Source organism: Ciconia boyciana, chromosome 19, assembly GCF_034638445.1.
Source record: "Ciconia boyciana chromosome 19, ASM3463844v1, whole genome shotgun sequence".
NCBI lineage: Eukaryota > Metazoa > Chordata > Aves > Ciconiiformes > Ciconiidae > Ciconia > Ciconia boyciana.
Window position 1 is genome coordinate 5,842,577 of NC_132952.1, and position 12,953 is coordinate 5,855,529.

A 12,953-nucleotide genomic window follows, 5' to 3' on the forward strand; every position below is an offset into this window, starting at 1 on the left:
CTTCTGCCTTGTCAGGTCTTGCTGTATCTTTCCGCCTGGTCCTTCGTGCGCTGGTGTAAAGTGTAAAGGGAAGGGCTGAGTGTGCATGGTGGGCATGGTTGGCAGAGGGAGCAGGTAGGAGACCGGCTGTCCCTGTGTGCTGTAGCTGGTGCAAAAGGATGCGGGCATTTGTGAAATGCTGTAGCTGTAGGGGGGTGTCTATGTGCAGCCAGGTCTGGGGAGGGGTGGGGATAACAGACAAAAACGACGACCCACATGGATGGACCAGGCAAGTGCGATGTCCCCCCAGTGCAAATGGCTCTTCTGGTTATAAAGTCTCATCTGAAAGACTCACAAGGGGCAAAGGTGCAAGTGTTTGTCCTTCCCGAGAGGGTGATGAGCCGGTCTGCCCATGCTGGAGTTTGAACCTGCCTCCTCCAGGACACAAAGGCTGTTCAGATCTGAGGCAGTGCTGCCCCTAAAAGTGGCCCCTAAATGGCTGGAGGGGACAGAGTCCTTGCAGACCTGGGAAGAAAGGGAGGACTGTGTGGTGGCTGATTTGCATGTGTAAACATGCACACAGGAGGATGCAAATGTCCTCACTTCCCTTTGGGGATTTTTTTTCTTTCTTTATTCGAAGCCAAGCCTTTGGCCTTAGCCTGCATGTGCTGGGATTGCCTGGGGAGCATGGCTCTGGAGCCCTACCCGGGGGGAGGGGGGGGTGTGGAGGAGGGGAGAGGGGTGCTGCTGGGCCAGCGTCAGCGTGGCAGTGCCCTGCTGAAGGCATCGGGCAGGAGTTTAGCACCTGTGTTCCAGGGCAGAGCAGAAGGATGCAGAACCAGGCCAAGCTGGCCACACAGTGACCAAGCAAAGGAGAGGGCCAGGCCACTCTGCTCGCTTTTTGGGAAGGTCTTGGCTGCTTCTGTGGTGCTCCAGAAATTCCTAGGGGGCTGCGGTAGCTGGGGAGGGTGCTGGAAATGGGGCAGCAGTGGCAGGGACTTGAGCGTACCCTTTGAGGGAAAAATACTGGGTTGGAGGGGTGGGGGGCTCTGTGTGTGGTGAGGTTGGGGGTCTCCGTCCAGTTGCCAGGGTGCTCCGACTTGCTCAGCCAGTCCTCATGCCTCATCCCTGGTGAAGGGAGGAGTGCTGTGCCGTGTCCCAGGAGGCAGCTCCGTGGCCTCTGGTGCTGGCTGAGGAGCCCTTTTCCACCCAGCTCACCAGCACTCTCCCTGGCAGAGGGCTTTGCTTGTGAGGGGGCTCCTGAGATGGGTTCCTAGCAGGGGTCTGCTTGGGAGAGATGGCTTGGCAGGGTGTTTCCCGCTGAGCCCTCCTAGCACTTGGGCTCGCAGGGGCTCTTCGCAGCCCCTGCATGTGTCGGGAGGAGAATGGCTCCTGGGGTGCATGCCGATCTGCCTTACTGCTCGGACGTGAGGCCATCAGGCACCCTGCTCGTGTGGGCTCTCCTCCTGGCAGGGTGGTTAGGATGCAGCCCGCGCCTCGCAGCGAGCTGGGATCATGTTCTGCGAGTCCCCAGGGAGGGGAGGGAGCGATGCAGGTTTAAAGAGGAGCAATGTCTGGGACGTGACTTGGATTTCTTTCCTCCCTTCTCCATTTTTCTTCTTCCTGGTACTGCTTTTGGCAAGTTGCAGCTGCGGTGCTGGGATGCCCAGGATGCTCCCAGCCCACATCTCCAGCAGAGAGGAGCAGCATGGCTTTGTGGTGCGGCTGTAGGGCAGCTTGTGCTGATCCCACAAGGAGATCCTGCAACCTGCTGGCTTGTGGTGCCTGAGATGCCCTGCTGAAGGACCACCCAGTCTCCTCTGCATCTCCCCGCTGGAGGGGAGCGTGGGTGGATTCAGCTTTAGTGTTTGTGTCCCTCGGGCTCCAGGTGAATTTGCCAAGGTGAGAGAGGGAGGGGCAGCATGGCAAGAGCAGGCTGGGGCTGGGAGGGGTACATGCCACCAGTGAGGGTTATTCTCCCGTCTCAAGTTGTTGGTGCCTTTTGGAGGAGTGGGTGGTGGGAATGCTGCTGTCCAGCCAGCTGGGCACCTCCCCAGGAGGAGAGGGCTGCGCAGCCCCCGCTGGCAGAGTCGCTGGCAGACGAGCTCTAGCTGCCTCGCCTGGAGCCACGGCACCCGGCCATCCCGGTGGGAGAGGAGAGGAGAGGAGAGTGCTGCCGAGCTGTGGGCCAGCGCCGTGGCCCGGGCCTGCGTGGTGGCCGCCAGCAGTGGCCAGGAGGAAGCGGTGCTTCCCTTCCCAGCTGTGGCAGCTGCCCGGTTGGTGCCGAGCGGGCGGACACGGGAGGAACTTCTCTGCAGTGAGCTTCCCAGTTTGACCACAGCGGGGTTACCCACTGCCACATCGCCACAGTGCTCGTCTTGCCTTACAAGCACGGGACGGGTGTTTGAGGACTCCTTCCTTCCCTTGCACATGACACAGCAGGGTACAGACAGCCCCTCCGCAGTGCTGGGGGGACAGAGGAGGCTGCAAGAGTTCTCCTGTCCCATGGCTTGGATGATAAACCAGCTTCTGGAACTGCAGGGCTGTGTATAGTCAGCCCGGACTTCTGTTCAGGTGGCTCTGTAACCAGAGGGCCTTCCTCTCACGGGGTTTTGTTCAGTCTCCAGAGCTGCTTTCTTCCTCCATGGTGAAGAAGAGCTTAGCCTGTTTGCTAAGGACCGTGGTGCCTTAGAAATGAGGCGGCAGGTCACGGTGCTCTAGATGCGTGCTACTGTGGGCAGGGAAACAGCTTGCCAGGAGCTGGGTCTTTTGCCAGGGATGCTGTCTCAGCGGAGATGGGGCTTCAGTCTGGAGAGCTACTGTGGAGAGCACGTATGGAGTGGAGGCCCTGTGAGCCTGGGATTGTCTTGTGGGCACCAGGTATTTGGGAGCGCTCGGGCTGTAGCAGGGCTGCCCTGCCCTGCTGTTTGCTCTTGCCCCGTTGCTGGACCTTCACTCAAGAAATCTGGCTCTTGGCCCTGACCTCCCTCTGGCTTCCAGCCCAGCTCTCCTCTTGGCAGCTTTCCCATCCTTGCTGGCAGCATCCTGCCCGAGGAAAGCGGTGACCAGAGGCTTCTGGCTTCCTGAGGGCAGGAATACCCAGGTAGGCAAGGAAGGGAGCAGCACAGCTTGATGGTGCATCTGTGTCCCAGCACCTCTTCTCTCCCCTCCGTGCTCTCCTCCCCCTGGTCCAGCTGGTTCGCTGGCAGTGCCAGCATGGACCCAGAGCACGCAGCCGGTTCCAGCTCCAGCTGGGTCCCTGCGGTCACGGGTCACAGCCTGGTCCTGTTCCCGGGCATTTGTGGTGGGGCTGTCCCCAGGGCGTGCCGGGCTGTGCAGGTATGCCTCCCTCCAGCTAGAATAAATATCCTGGAAAATAGTAACTGGGGGCTGCTCCTTGCGAGGCTCTGCCTGACCGCTGCTGTCCCTGCGGCTCTCGGCCCCCTCCGGGAGCCCCGCGCGGGGGCGATGCCGGGGAAGGGGAAGGCGTGAGGAGTCTTCTCCTCTTCTCGGCATCTCGAGTGGGCAGGCGCGGCGGGGAGAGGGGCTTCACCCCCCCGGGCTGGGCGGGCGGGGAGAGGGGCTTCGCCCCCCGGGCTCCGCAGGCGCTGGTGGCTGCGGAGCGCGCTGGGGGCCGGAGCCACGCCGCGGTCCCGTTCCCCCCCCCCCCGCCTCGCCTGCGCACCGGTCCCGGGGGAGCCGGGGCAGCGCGACCCCGCCGCCTCCCGCTCTTTGTCTGCGCCGCGCCGCCCCGCTCGCCCTCGCCGCCCCTTTGTTGGCCGCCGGAGCGCTCGGGAGGGGCTCGCTCGCTCGCTCCCCCGCTTGCCGGGGCTCGACCCGGGGGCGGGCGCGGAGCCCCGCCGCCGCTGCCGGCGGAGGGAGGGAGGGAAGGGGGGGACGCGCCGGCCCCCGCGGGGCAGGGGAGCGGGCGGGGAAACTTCAGGGCGTGGGGCGGGCGCTCACGCGGTTGCTCGGGCTTGGGCTTCTCTCCCCGTTGCTCCGTTGTCTGATGCTGCGCGGCCCTGGCACCGCGCGTGGGGCGAACCTCGGGCGCCGGAATTAGGGCTCCGAGCTGCCGTCGCGGGCTGCACGCCCACCCAGCCGCCCGCCCGCCCGCCCACCCAGCCAGGGCGGCCGCCGCTCCCATCGCTCCCATCGCTGTCGCCCGCGTCCGTTCCGCCTCTCCATGCCGGGCTCCGCGGGGAGCTGGAACCTCTGCGGGAAGGACTGGCATGTCACAGCGGCGTGAGGAGGGGAGCTGGCCTGCCCCGGCCGCCGCCGTGGCGGTGACGGTGCCCGTGCTGGGCAGCGTTGCTCTCCGCCGGCGAGGTCTGCGAGGCGGCAGCCCGCCCAGGGGGAGAAGCCGAGCCGCGGCCCCTTCTTGCTCACCGGAGGGCTAGGAGGGGGCCGGAGAGCTGGCTCGTCTGGGGAGGGGTGGCGGCGGGGGAGCGCCGTGCACCGGCTGCCCTGGAGGAAACCGGAGCGGAGCGGGGATGGATGTGCAGCGGCTGTGAAAGGAGCCTCGGCGTGGAAGGGGAAGCGCCTGCTTCAGCGCCTCACCCTTGGGCTGCTCCCGGTACCTGGCTGCAGGGACCTGCCCCGGAGGGTCAGAAGCCGGTGAGCGTGGGAGCGCCTGTCCCGGAGCGGCCGCAGCCGGAGGAGACGTGCGGAGAGCGGAGGAAGCTCAGCGTTCCCAGAGCGAGGCTGGTGCAGAGCCTGAGCGGGGAGCAGAGAGGCAGCTGCACGCCGGTGGGGTGGCGAGACCTCCCCTCCCATCCCCGCCAAGAGGATACGGACCTTGCCGAGGCTGCGAGCCTGAGAGAAGGGGTCCCATGCCGGCACCCCTCACGCTGTCTCTGTCCCAGCCCTGCTCTCGGGAGCCGTCGCGTGTTGATGCTGGTGCTGGTGCTGTTCCCATGCTGGTAGCAGCTTGTCCCCATCCCAGTGGGCTTGGGCACAGAACTTGAGCTCTCGGCACTTTTGCCTGGGTTGTTTAGTTTGCTTTCTGTGGGCAGGTGTGGATTGACATCTCCCAGGCTGGAAGAGGGATTGCTGAGCACAGGACTGTGGGTGTTCCTCTGGAGCGGGCTTGGACCTGACCCCTAAGCTGTGCCTCTGACATGGCAAATGTGGGGACAAACTCTTGCTTCTGAAGGTGCCCCTGGCCCACCCTGCCCTCCTGCGAGTGGAGGATGGGAACTTCTGGGAAAACTTAGGTCTTGTGGCTTCCAAAGACGACCGGGGAGGGGGGAAGAGTGATCTGTGCGAGCCTTGTGCCTACTCTGCCTTGGATGGGTCAGCGGCGGGTTGAGCTTTGGCCCGCAGTGTGACGGCCGAGCATGACGGCTTGCCAGTACCCCATGGCGCCGGGGGCCTTGGAGCGGGACCGGATGTACCAGCACAAGGTCTCCTTGGTGGTGCGGTATTTCATGATCCCGTGCAACATCTGCCTTATCCTCCTGGCCACCTCGACGCTGGGATTTGCAGTGCTGCTCTTCCTCAACAACTGTACGTGTCCTCGGGCGCGTGGGAGGAGCAGGGGAGGGTGAGGCAGGACTTAGGTCAGCCGGTGTGCCAGGGCTCTGGCGCCGGGACAGCCCTCCCAACGCTGTCAGCCGCCAGCTGGGCTTTGCCCTGCGCCCGGGCGCTCATCGCTTGCCTGCTGCTGTCTGGGGAGAAGCCGGGGAGGTGACAGCCCACTCCGCAGCTCTGCCCCACTTTTCCCTGAGATGATGTTGGCCCAGAACTGCGGAGCGGAGCTGCGCAGGCGGGTGTGCGTGGGCCAGCCCCAGCTCCCCACTTTGCACGGTGCGCTTATGCTCTCAGCTGTGCCAGCACCCTCTGTGTCCCGTGTGCCATTCCCCCCCCCCCCCCCCCGCCCCGAAATACTGTGTCTCCTGACCTGCTGCTTGAGGTCTGAGTGTGGGTGATGCTCCTCAGGGGGACTCAGTCAGTCTGTTTACGAGGTGGGGATCTTAGCAGGGCTGTTTCGGGGATGAGGGGCAAAAGATGGGCTCCTGTGAGTCCTGCTCTGGCCAGGAGCTTCTGCTGCTCCCTTGTTACAAACTGCTGGACCCTCGGGGCCCTGCCACTATATGCAAGGGGTGGGAGATGTGTCTCCTAGGCTGCTCCAGGATCCCTGCTCTCTATACGCTCTCTTGCTCTGAAGAATCAGCAGAGGGTTGAGGCAAGACAGAGTAGTTCTCCCTGCGGTTAAGCTGTTGATCTGATCCCTGGTGTGGCTGAGTAGATCACGTACTTGGGCGTGGGTACATCCACGTATTGCCGGCTGCTCTAGGCACTGTGCCCTGTTGCCTCATCCTTGCACAGGTGCTCACCCTCCCAACGCCTGGCTTTCTCTAGGCGCAGCCTGTGGAGGAGGATTCTATCATGCAGCGGTGTCTTCAATCTTGATGCTGGAAAGTGCCAAACACCCGCTGCGAGAAAAACCTTTAGAGGGCAGGCAAATCCTCCAGCCTAGCTTTGGGATGCACTGCTTCCCTTGGTGTGTACGTGGCTAGAAAAAAGCTGTATAAAACTGTAAAACACATAAATGCCTTTAAAAAGTACTGGTGGGAGCAGGGCCCAGGTGATGGTAGAGAACGCCTGGCCAGTAGGGAGTGGTGTGCCCTGTGCCACAGCCCTGGGCACATCACTTAATTTGACGCTGGCTTTAGGGTGTTTCCCACTCAGGATAGCAGGGTCTGTGGAGCTAACTGCCTGAGTGGAACTCTTCTGTCCCCCCTGCTTAATCAGGGGTAACTCAAATGTGGAGGGCTGGCTGGTGGCGAGGCTGTGCCACCTTGCTCTGGGACCTGTGGTCACGTCCATGGGAGCTTTCATCTGCTGCCCCAGGCTGCCCCTTTCTCCCACCTTTGCCTTCTTGTCCCGGAGGCTGCAGTGTTCCCCGCTGCTGTCCCGCTCAACCCGAATGACTGGGTGAGTCAGTGCCCAGGTGGTGTGTGTGTGTGTGAGAGGTGATACGCAGCGCGATTTGCATCGCAGCCCTGGTGAAATGGCACACAACGGGCTCAGGCAAGCCCCAGCCTGCCAGGCAGAAGAGGGCTGCTGCCAGATCCCAAGCCAGAAATGCTCCATTGATACAGGTGGGAGAGCCGGGGCTCCTGGCTCCTGTTCCTACTGCTCCCTTCTTGCTGCAGGACCTCCCGGGTGTTCCCTGGGAGCCGGTGCCTGCTTGTGCAGGGCATGCGTGCTGGAGGAATGAAACGCTGGCCCAAAAGCTGCTGGGGAGCTGTGGACAGAGGTCTGGGGGTGGGGAGGAGAGAGCGTGCAGAAAGGACCTGCTGATAGCCCCGTGTTTTTTGTTTCTTTGCAGACAAGCCCAATAGTTATTTTACTCAGACGCCACCGACGCCGCGAGATGGTAAGTACACCGTCGCTTGCTGGAGCTCGGTTCCTGTGCTCGGGATGCACTTGAGAGCAAACAGCTTGAGCCTCTCGTGCTTTCCGCAGCTGACGGTGGAGCAGCGTCTCCTGACCCAGTGATCTATTTTGCAGCTGACTGGCTGCTCCCTGTGCCCGGAGCAGTGCTGCGTCACACCCGCGCCCTGCCCTTGCCCCCGCCCTGGGGATGCAGGAGCATGGCTCTCCGGGGCGAGGAGGGAGGGCAGGGCAACTGGCCTTCGGTGCTCCCTGGGAGGCACAGCAGCCCTTTCTCTGCAGAGGGTTTCCCAGGCAGCTGTGATGGAGGTGGGGAAGGGCTGGAAAGGGAGATGGGATCTTCCGTGTGCTCCAGCAGTTTGCAGAGCTTTACTGGTTCCTCTGCTGAAGCCGTGGAAGGGAGGGGATTGGAGAAAGGGAGCTTATCCATGAAAGCAGCAGTGTTGAATCCAGTGGCTATTTTGTGTTTGTCTCCTAAGGGTCTCCCTGGATGTTGGCAAAAGGGGGGGGGGGAAGCAGAGGGAGGTGCAGAAAGTCTTGCTGCTCTGCAAGCACAGAGCAAAAAAAAATTAAAAAAAAGGCAAATGGCATATGTGCCCATGGTATGTGGCAGGTGAGGGAAAGACCATGAGAAGGTGATGGGCTGTTAGCATGAGGAAATAGCCAGAAACAGTGTTGTGCCTCCCTTGGTCCCTCTGTTTTTTTGGTGTAGCATCAGAGCAACCCAGGGGAGGACAGTGAGGGAGGTATTTTCAGCTCATGGGGCCTGGAGCTCGAGGCTGCATCTCACCGTGGCCTGGGCAGCAGACGTCCTCCCTGCCGTCCCACCCTGCCCTGAGAGCAGGGGTAGGCCGAGCAGAGAGGGATGCCTGTTCAGGGGAGTGATGTGGGTGCGGTGTCTTAGGACTCTCCGCTGCCTTAGCAGGTCTTGGTCTTGCTGGGAAAGGACTGGAGTGGGTTGTGCTGGCTCATGGCAGCAGGGGGTTAAATGGGCACAAAGCAGGTAGGAATCTCTCCAGTGCAAGTACGTGGGATGTGGGCTGAGCAGCTCAGGGAGAGGTGATTTTTGAGGCTAGCAGAGGTTGCTGAGATGCTGTTGGCTGTTCATTAAATTACTGCTTCTGCTGTGCAGCCAAAGTTGAATCATCCCAGCCCATCCAGTCTTGGATCACTTGGCTACTAACACCATATAAATGCTACCAGAAAATCTGCTGGGCTTGTGCTCCAGCTGGCAAAAGGTTTCAGCTTTATCAGCATCAAGAGCAGAATGGAAGCTGGTGTTCAGCTGGCCATCAGGTATCTCCACTGCCCTGGCCAGAAAGGGTGTGGGCATGTGAATTCTGGGGGACTGTAGCGCAGCCCTCCTTCCTTTCCCATCCTTGCTTGTGTCCCACAGGTTTCTGCTTCTGGGCTCTCCTAACAATTCCCTCCCCACCTCCAAATTTTCACCTTGCCAGTCACAAGGCAGTATGGTGCTTTCCTTGTCATCTTGCAGAGTTATTTGTCCTTCCCTGGCAGAGCAGATGGGACAGCACCTGGGTTTGCTATGGACTTGCATTTGCCCTGGACCTGTGGCCCTCGCCTATGGATTCCCTGGTGTCTGATGAGCAGTGTACTCACCAGCACCTCACACCTTTTCTCTGGGCTTCCTAAAGCCTTCTGGTTCCACAGACCTGGAGGAACTGTGGTTTTTAAGGCCATGCTGTTATCAGTCAATGGCTTTAAAAGCTGTTGGATGCAGGCAGGCAAGCACATGCTCAGATAATGTCATCATAGGAGCTTTGTTTTCTCTGAAAATGAGGCTTAAAATGCCCTGCTTTCTGCTGGCAGGCTGTTCAGTCACCTTCCCCAGCCTCCCTAGTTTCACGTGCACAGATAAGAACCCAGCAGAAAACAGCAGCCAATTAATAACACGTTTGTTTCTTTCTTTCTTTCCTTCTCTGATGGGGGTGGGGAAGGAGGCGGGGGAGAAACGGATGCTAGATAAAATGTGATTAATCTATAATTGGACCAGAGAAGACATCTAAAGCAAAAATAAAAATGAACGTAGGTGTAACTCCTAGCTTAGGGCTCCAAAATATTAGCAGCCCAGCCCATCCAGATGACATACTCCAAAAGATCTTTGGTCCCCACAGGAGATGGAAAACTACCACCCTTGGTGGGTTGCCAAATGAGGCACCCCCTTTTGCAAGTCTGTTACGGTGCGAATGCCTCACGTCAGCGTTTCTGGGCAGAGGGGAGCACGGGGCATGGGGCAGGGGTCCCCCCGGGTGAAGGGGCTGGTCCCTGCTGCTTCTGCTGTGCCAGAGGGACTGGCAGCGTTCATCGCCTGGGCTGGCTTGGAGACGTGGCTCTGGTCCTGTGTACAGTCCGCTGACTTAGACGGGGCCACGCTTGTAAAGCGCTGGGATTTGGCTGAGCTTTGCTGGGCGAGGGCCATGGCTCTCCCGTCCCAGGCTTGCTCTCAGGGTGGCTTTGGTGGGACCAGATGTGCTGGTGAGAGCTGTGCCCGGCCGTCCGACCGACAGGCCTTTTGGGGAGGGCTGGTTGGGGAGCTGCCGAACCCTTCTCCCTTCCCCTAACCAGCCACGTCTGAGAGGGACAGGGAGGAGAGGGTCTCTGCCTCGCTGCCCCATGTTCCTTTCCCCAGGTGGTACCTGGTGGTGTGACAAAGGCAGGGGACAAGGATTTGGTGGGTCTCGGCCGGCAGTGTGCGTGTGACAGTGCCGGTGTTGAGCACAGCAGGGCCCCTCGATTGCTGCTTCTCCAGCTGGGCTGCTTGAGGATTGTCACCTCTTTATCTCCTGGGCCAGATCCTCATCTCCTACAAGTCTGCACAGCTCTGTGGTGAGCAGTGGGTTGCCACCAGCTGGCAGCCTGCGCCGTGAGCCAACAGATCTCTGCCCACCGGTACCAGCTGAGGATCTGCAACTTGGTATTTCTATCGGGAAACCCCGCTACTGGAAGGTTTGCTGTGGCCCTTTCCCCTTCCAAACGGTGGTGCAAAGCTAGGCAGAAATCATCGTCTGCCCTGGCAATGTCAGACCTCAGGTTTTGTCTGAAGGATGTGGCTTCCCGTACCTCGGGCATCTTTTCTGCAAAGACCCTGTCCTGCGTACAGAAAAGGTGCTGCGGTCACGACCGCTCCCCTGGTGCTCCAGTGACGCTGGAGGTGAAAGGCAGCAGGGAGGTGTCTCCAGTTAGCACTCGCGTGCTGTTTATCTCTTCCATTTCTTCCCATACCAGTTTCTACCCTAGAAAACTCTTCAGCCACACATTGATTTATAGAGTGGTCTCTGCTTCATTTTGAAACAAGGCCATTAATGCTGTTAACTCACCACTTTCTACCAAATCTCCTGTGCCGCTGGCATTCCCGCGGCTGGGCCGGGGGATTGTTAAGCTTGATAAGGTCTTAAGCCTGGCTTTCTTAAATGCAGTGCTCTATGAAGGCTCGTTGCCTTTTCCCCAGCTGAGGGACTGGCCCGTGGCATCCAAGCTGGCTAATTCTTCTCCTTTCTTGTCAGTGGTAGGCAGGAGCTGGGGAGCGGCTGCGTGGGGAGCTGGCGAGGGGGCGGATGTTGGCTCAGCTGCGGCCCCCCAGGGCAGGAGTGCTCTGGAGGGGGGGTTGGCAGGTTCAGTGCAGGGGGCTGGAAGGGTGGGCTGTGCCTTCCTGCATCCCCTGGGGTGAAATAAATGATGGGGGAGGATTTGGAGGTTACCTCCTCCCCTCTCCTTGTTCTTGCAGCATCTGTCATGAGAGGTTTGATTTCTGTTTGTTTGCAGCATCCCTTGGTGGAGTCATGTGCGGGAGGCAAGATTGGTTTTGTTGTTTGCTCTGCGGAGGGCAGGGAGAACAATAAGCCCTCTCGGAGCTGCGAAGCCAGGCTGGTGAGAGCTGGGCTGGCTGCTCAGGTGGATCGATAGGATGAGGCACCAGGCTCTCGGGGTCAGCTCCCCGTCATCCCTCTCGATAATCTTAAAGGTCTTTTCCAACCTATACAATTCTGTGATTCTGTGATTCTTCCTGCCACCTTCCTCCCCTGGGTGCTCTGCAGGGGTGTGGAAAGCCTTGTCGGCTGGGGTCCTTGTTAGCGAGGTCCGGGTGGACCAACAGCAGACAGCTCTGGAGCTGAGAGCAGCAAGCAGGACACAAAGCCGTCCTGCTGACATGGGAGCTGGAGGAGGAGAGCAGGGCTCTGCCTCGCTGGTGGCATTTTTGGCTCTGACCGTGCCCGCGCACACGCTCCGCTCCTGTTCCTGGTGCGGGGAAGCCTCCTCCCCGTTCCCCGGTGCGAGCGGAGGTGAGGGGCTGAGAGTGGAGCAGTGCAGGGTAAGCTGCAGCTGGGGCCTCTCCGGCAGGGTCCGGGCAGTGCCCTCCAACCGTGCTGCTCTCCCAGCCCTGCTAGGGAGAAAGAAGCCCTCTTGATGCAGCACAGGCTTGGGCAGCCTGTTTAGTCCCTTTTGCTGTCACCAGCTCTTTGGTCTGGCCGGTTTGGGTTTCTTGCTGGCCCCAGCAGCTTTCTGGATCAAGCGCAGGAGTGCATCCTGATCTCAGAGCTACCTCTTGCTTCAGCCTGTCTCGAGCAAGCAGCCTTCATGGACGGGGAGAGTCACGATAGCTCGCCAGGGTGGTGGGAGCCAGCCCTTTTGCTGGCATCCGTGCACCTTTGCAGATGTGCTAATGGCACCAACCGGCTGTGGGTCTGGTCTGTGCTGGGATTGGAAACGTCCAAGAAGGCTGAGAGGGCTGGACACCCATTTCCTTTTGGCGAGCATGGATAGAGTGATGCTGGCCCAACCTGTCACACCAGGCCAAGGGAGCAGCGCTAAACGCTTATTTATGGATGCATAAAAGCAGCAGTGACGCATGAGATGAGGACATCTGAGAAATTAAATATGGGAAAAATGCTTTCTTGTGCCTGGCAGCCCCATAAATACAGGGTTTGCAGAACTGGTCAAGGCATGGGGTTAGGCAGAGAAAATGCTGGTGCAGGTGGCTTTTCAAATCTGCATGGGAAATCGATTAGCGGATTAATCCTACAGTGCTCTCAGTCCTGGGCGTTGTCTCTCAGGTGGCTGCTGGATGCCCTCTCTTCAGCACCCTGCTATGGCTTGGCCTCCTCAGGTCTAGCTCCCTTTCCCCCGCAGTGACTCCCTCTCCAGATAGCGTCCCCTCTGCCATCAAGAGAGAGACAGCCACCTGCAGCCTTGGGAGGACTGGTTCCCCACATCCCTGCTGGCGGCCGTCTCTGCCTTCACGGGGTGCGAACGGTGCCGCATCTTACGGAGCATCTGATCCGTGCCAGGGGAACGTTAGGAAATACTCCCCGGCTGTAGATGACTCAATGAATTTGGGCAGACTGAGCGGTACCTTGGCCGTGCTGAGGCAGCAAGAGAGCCTGGAGGGAGCCTTGCCGCCCTGCAAAGGGGACCATTCTGCTGGGGACAGCCAAGGGGTGTGGGGAAGTGGTGTTTCACAACCTCTCTGCTCTCTTCCAGCCCTGTGTCTGTGTGTGTTGGCAGCCGAGGAGGGGATGCCCCGGCGTGGGGAGGTAGCGTGCGGGGAGAGGCTT

General features: G+C 60.2%; 1 protein-coding gene across 1 annotated transcript in view; it reads left to right on the forward strand.

Annotated features, from left to right (window-relative positions):
- AGRN (agrin) overlaps positions 1-12,953 on the forward strand; it is a 129,489-nt gene that overhangs the window by 56,289 nt on the left and 60,247 nt on the right. The window contains exon 3 of the mRNA XM_072883789.1: positions 7,316-7,363. Within this exon, the coding sequence (XP_072739890.1) occupies positions 7,316-7,363 (48 nt within the window). The remainder of the gene's footprint in view (positions 1-7,315; positions 7,364-12,953) is intronic.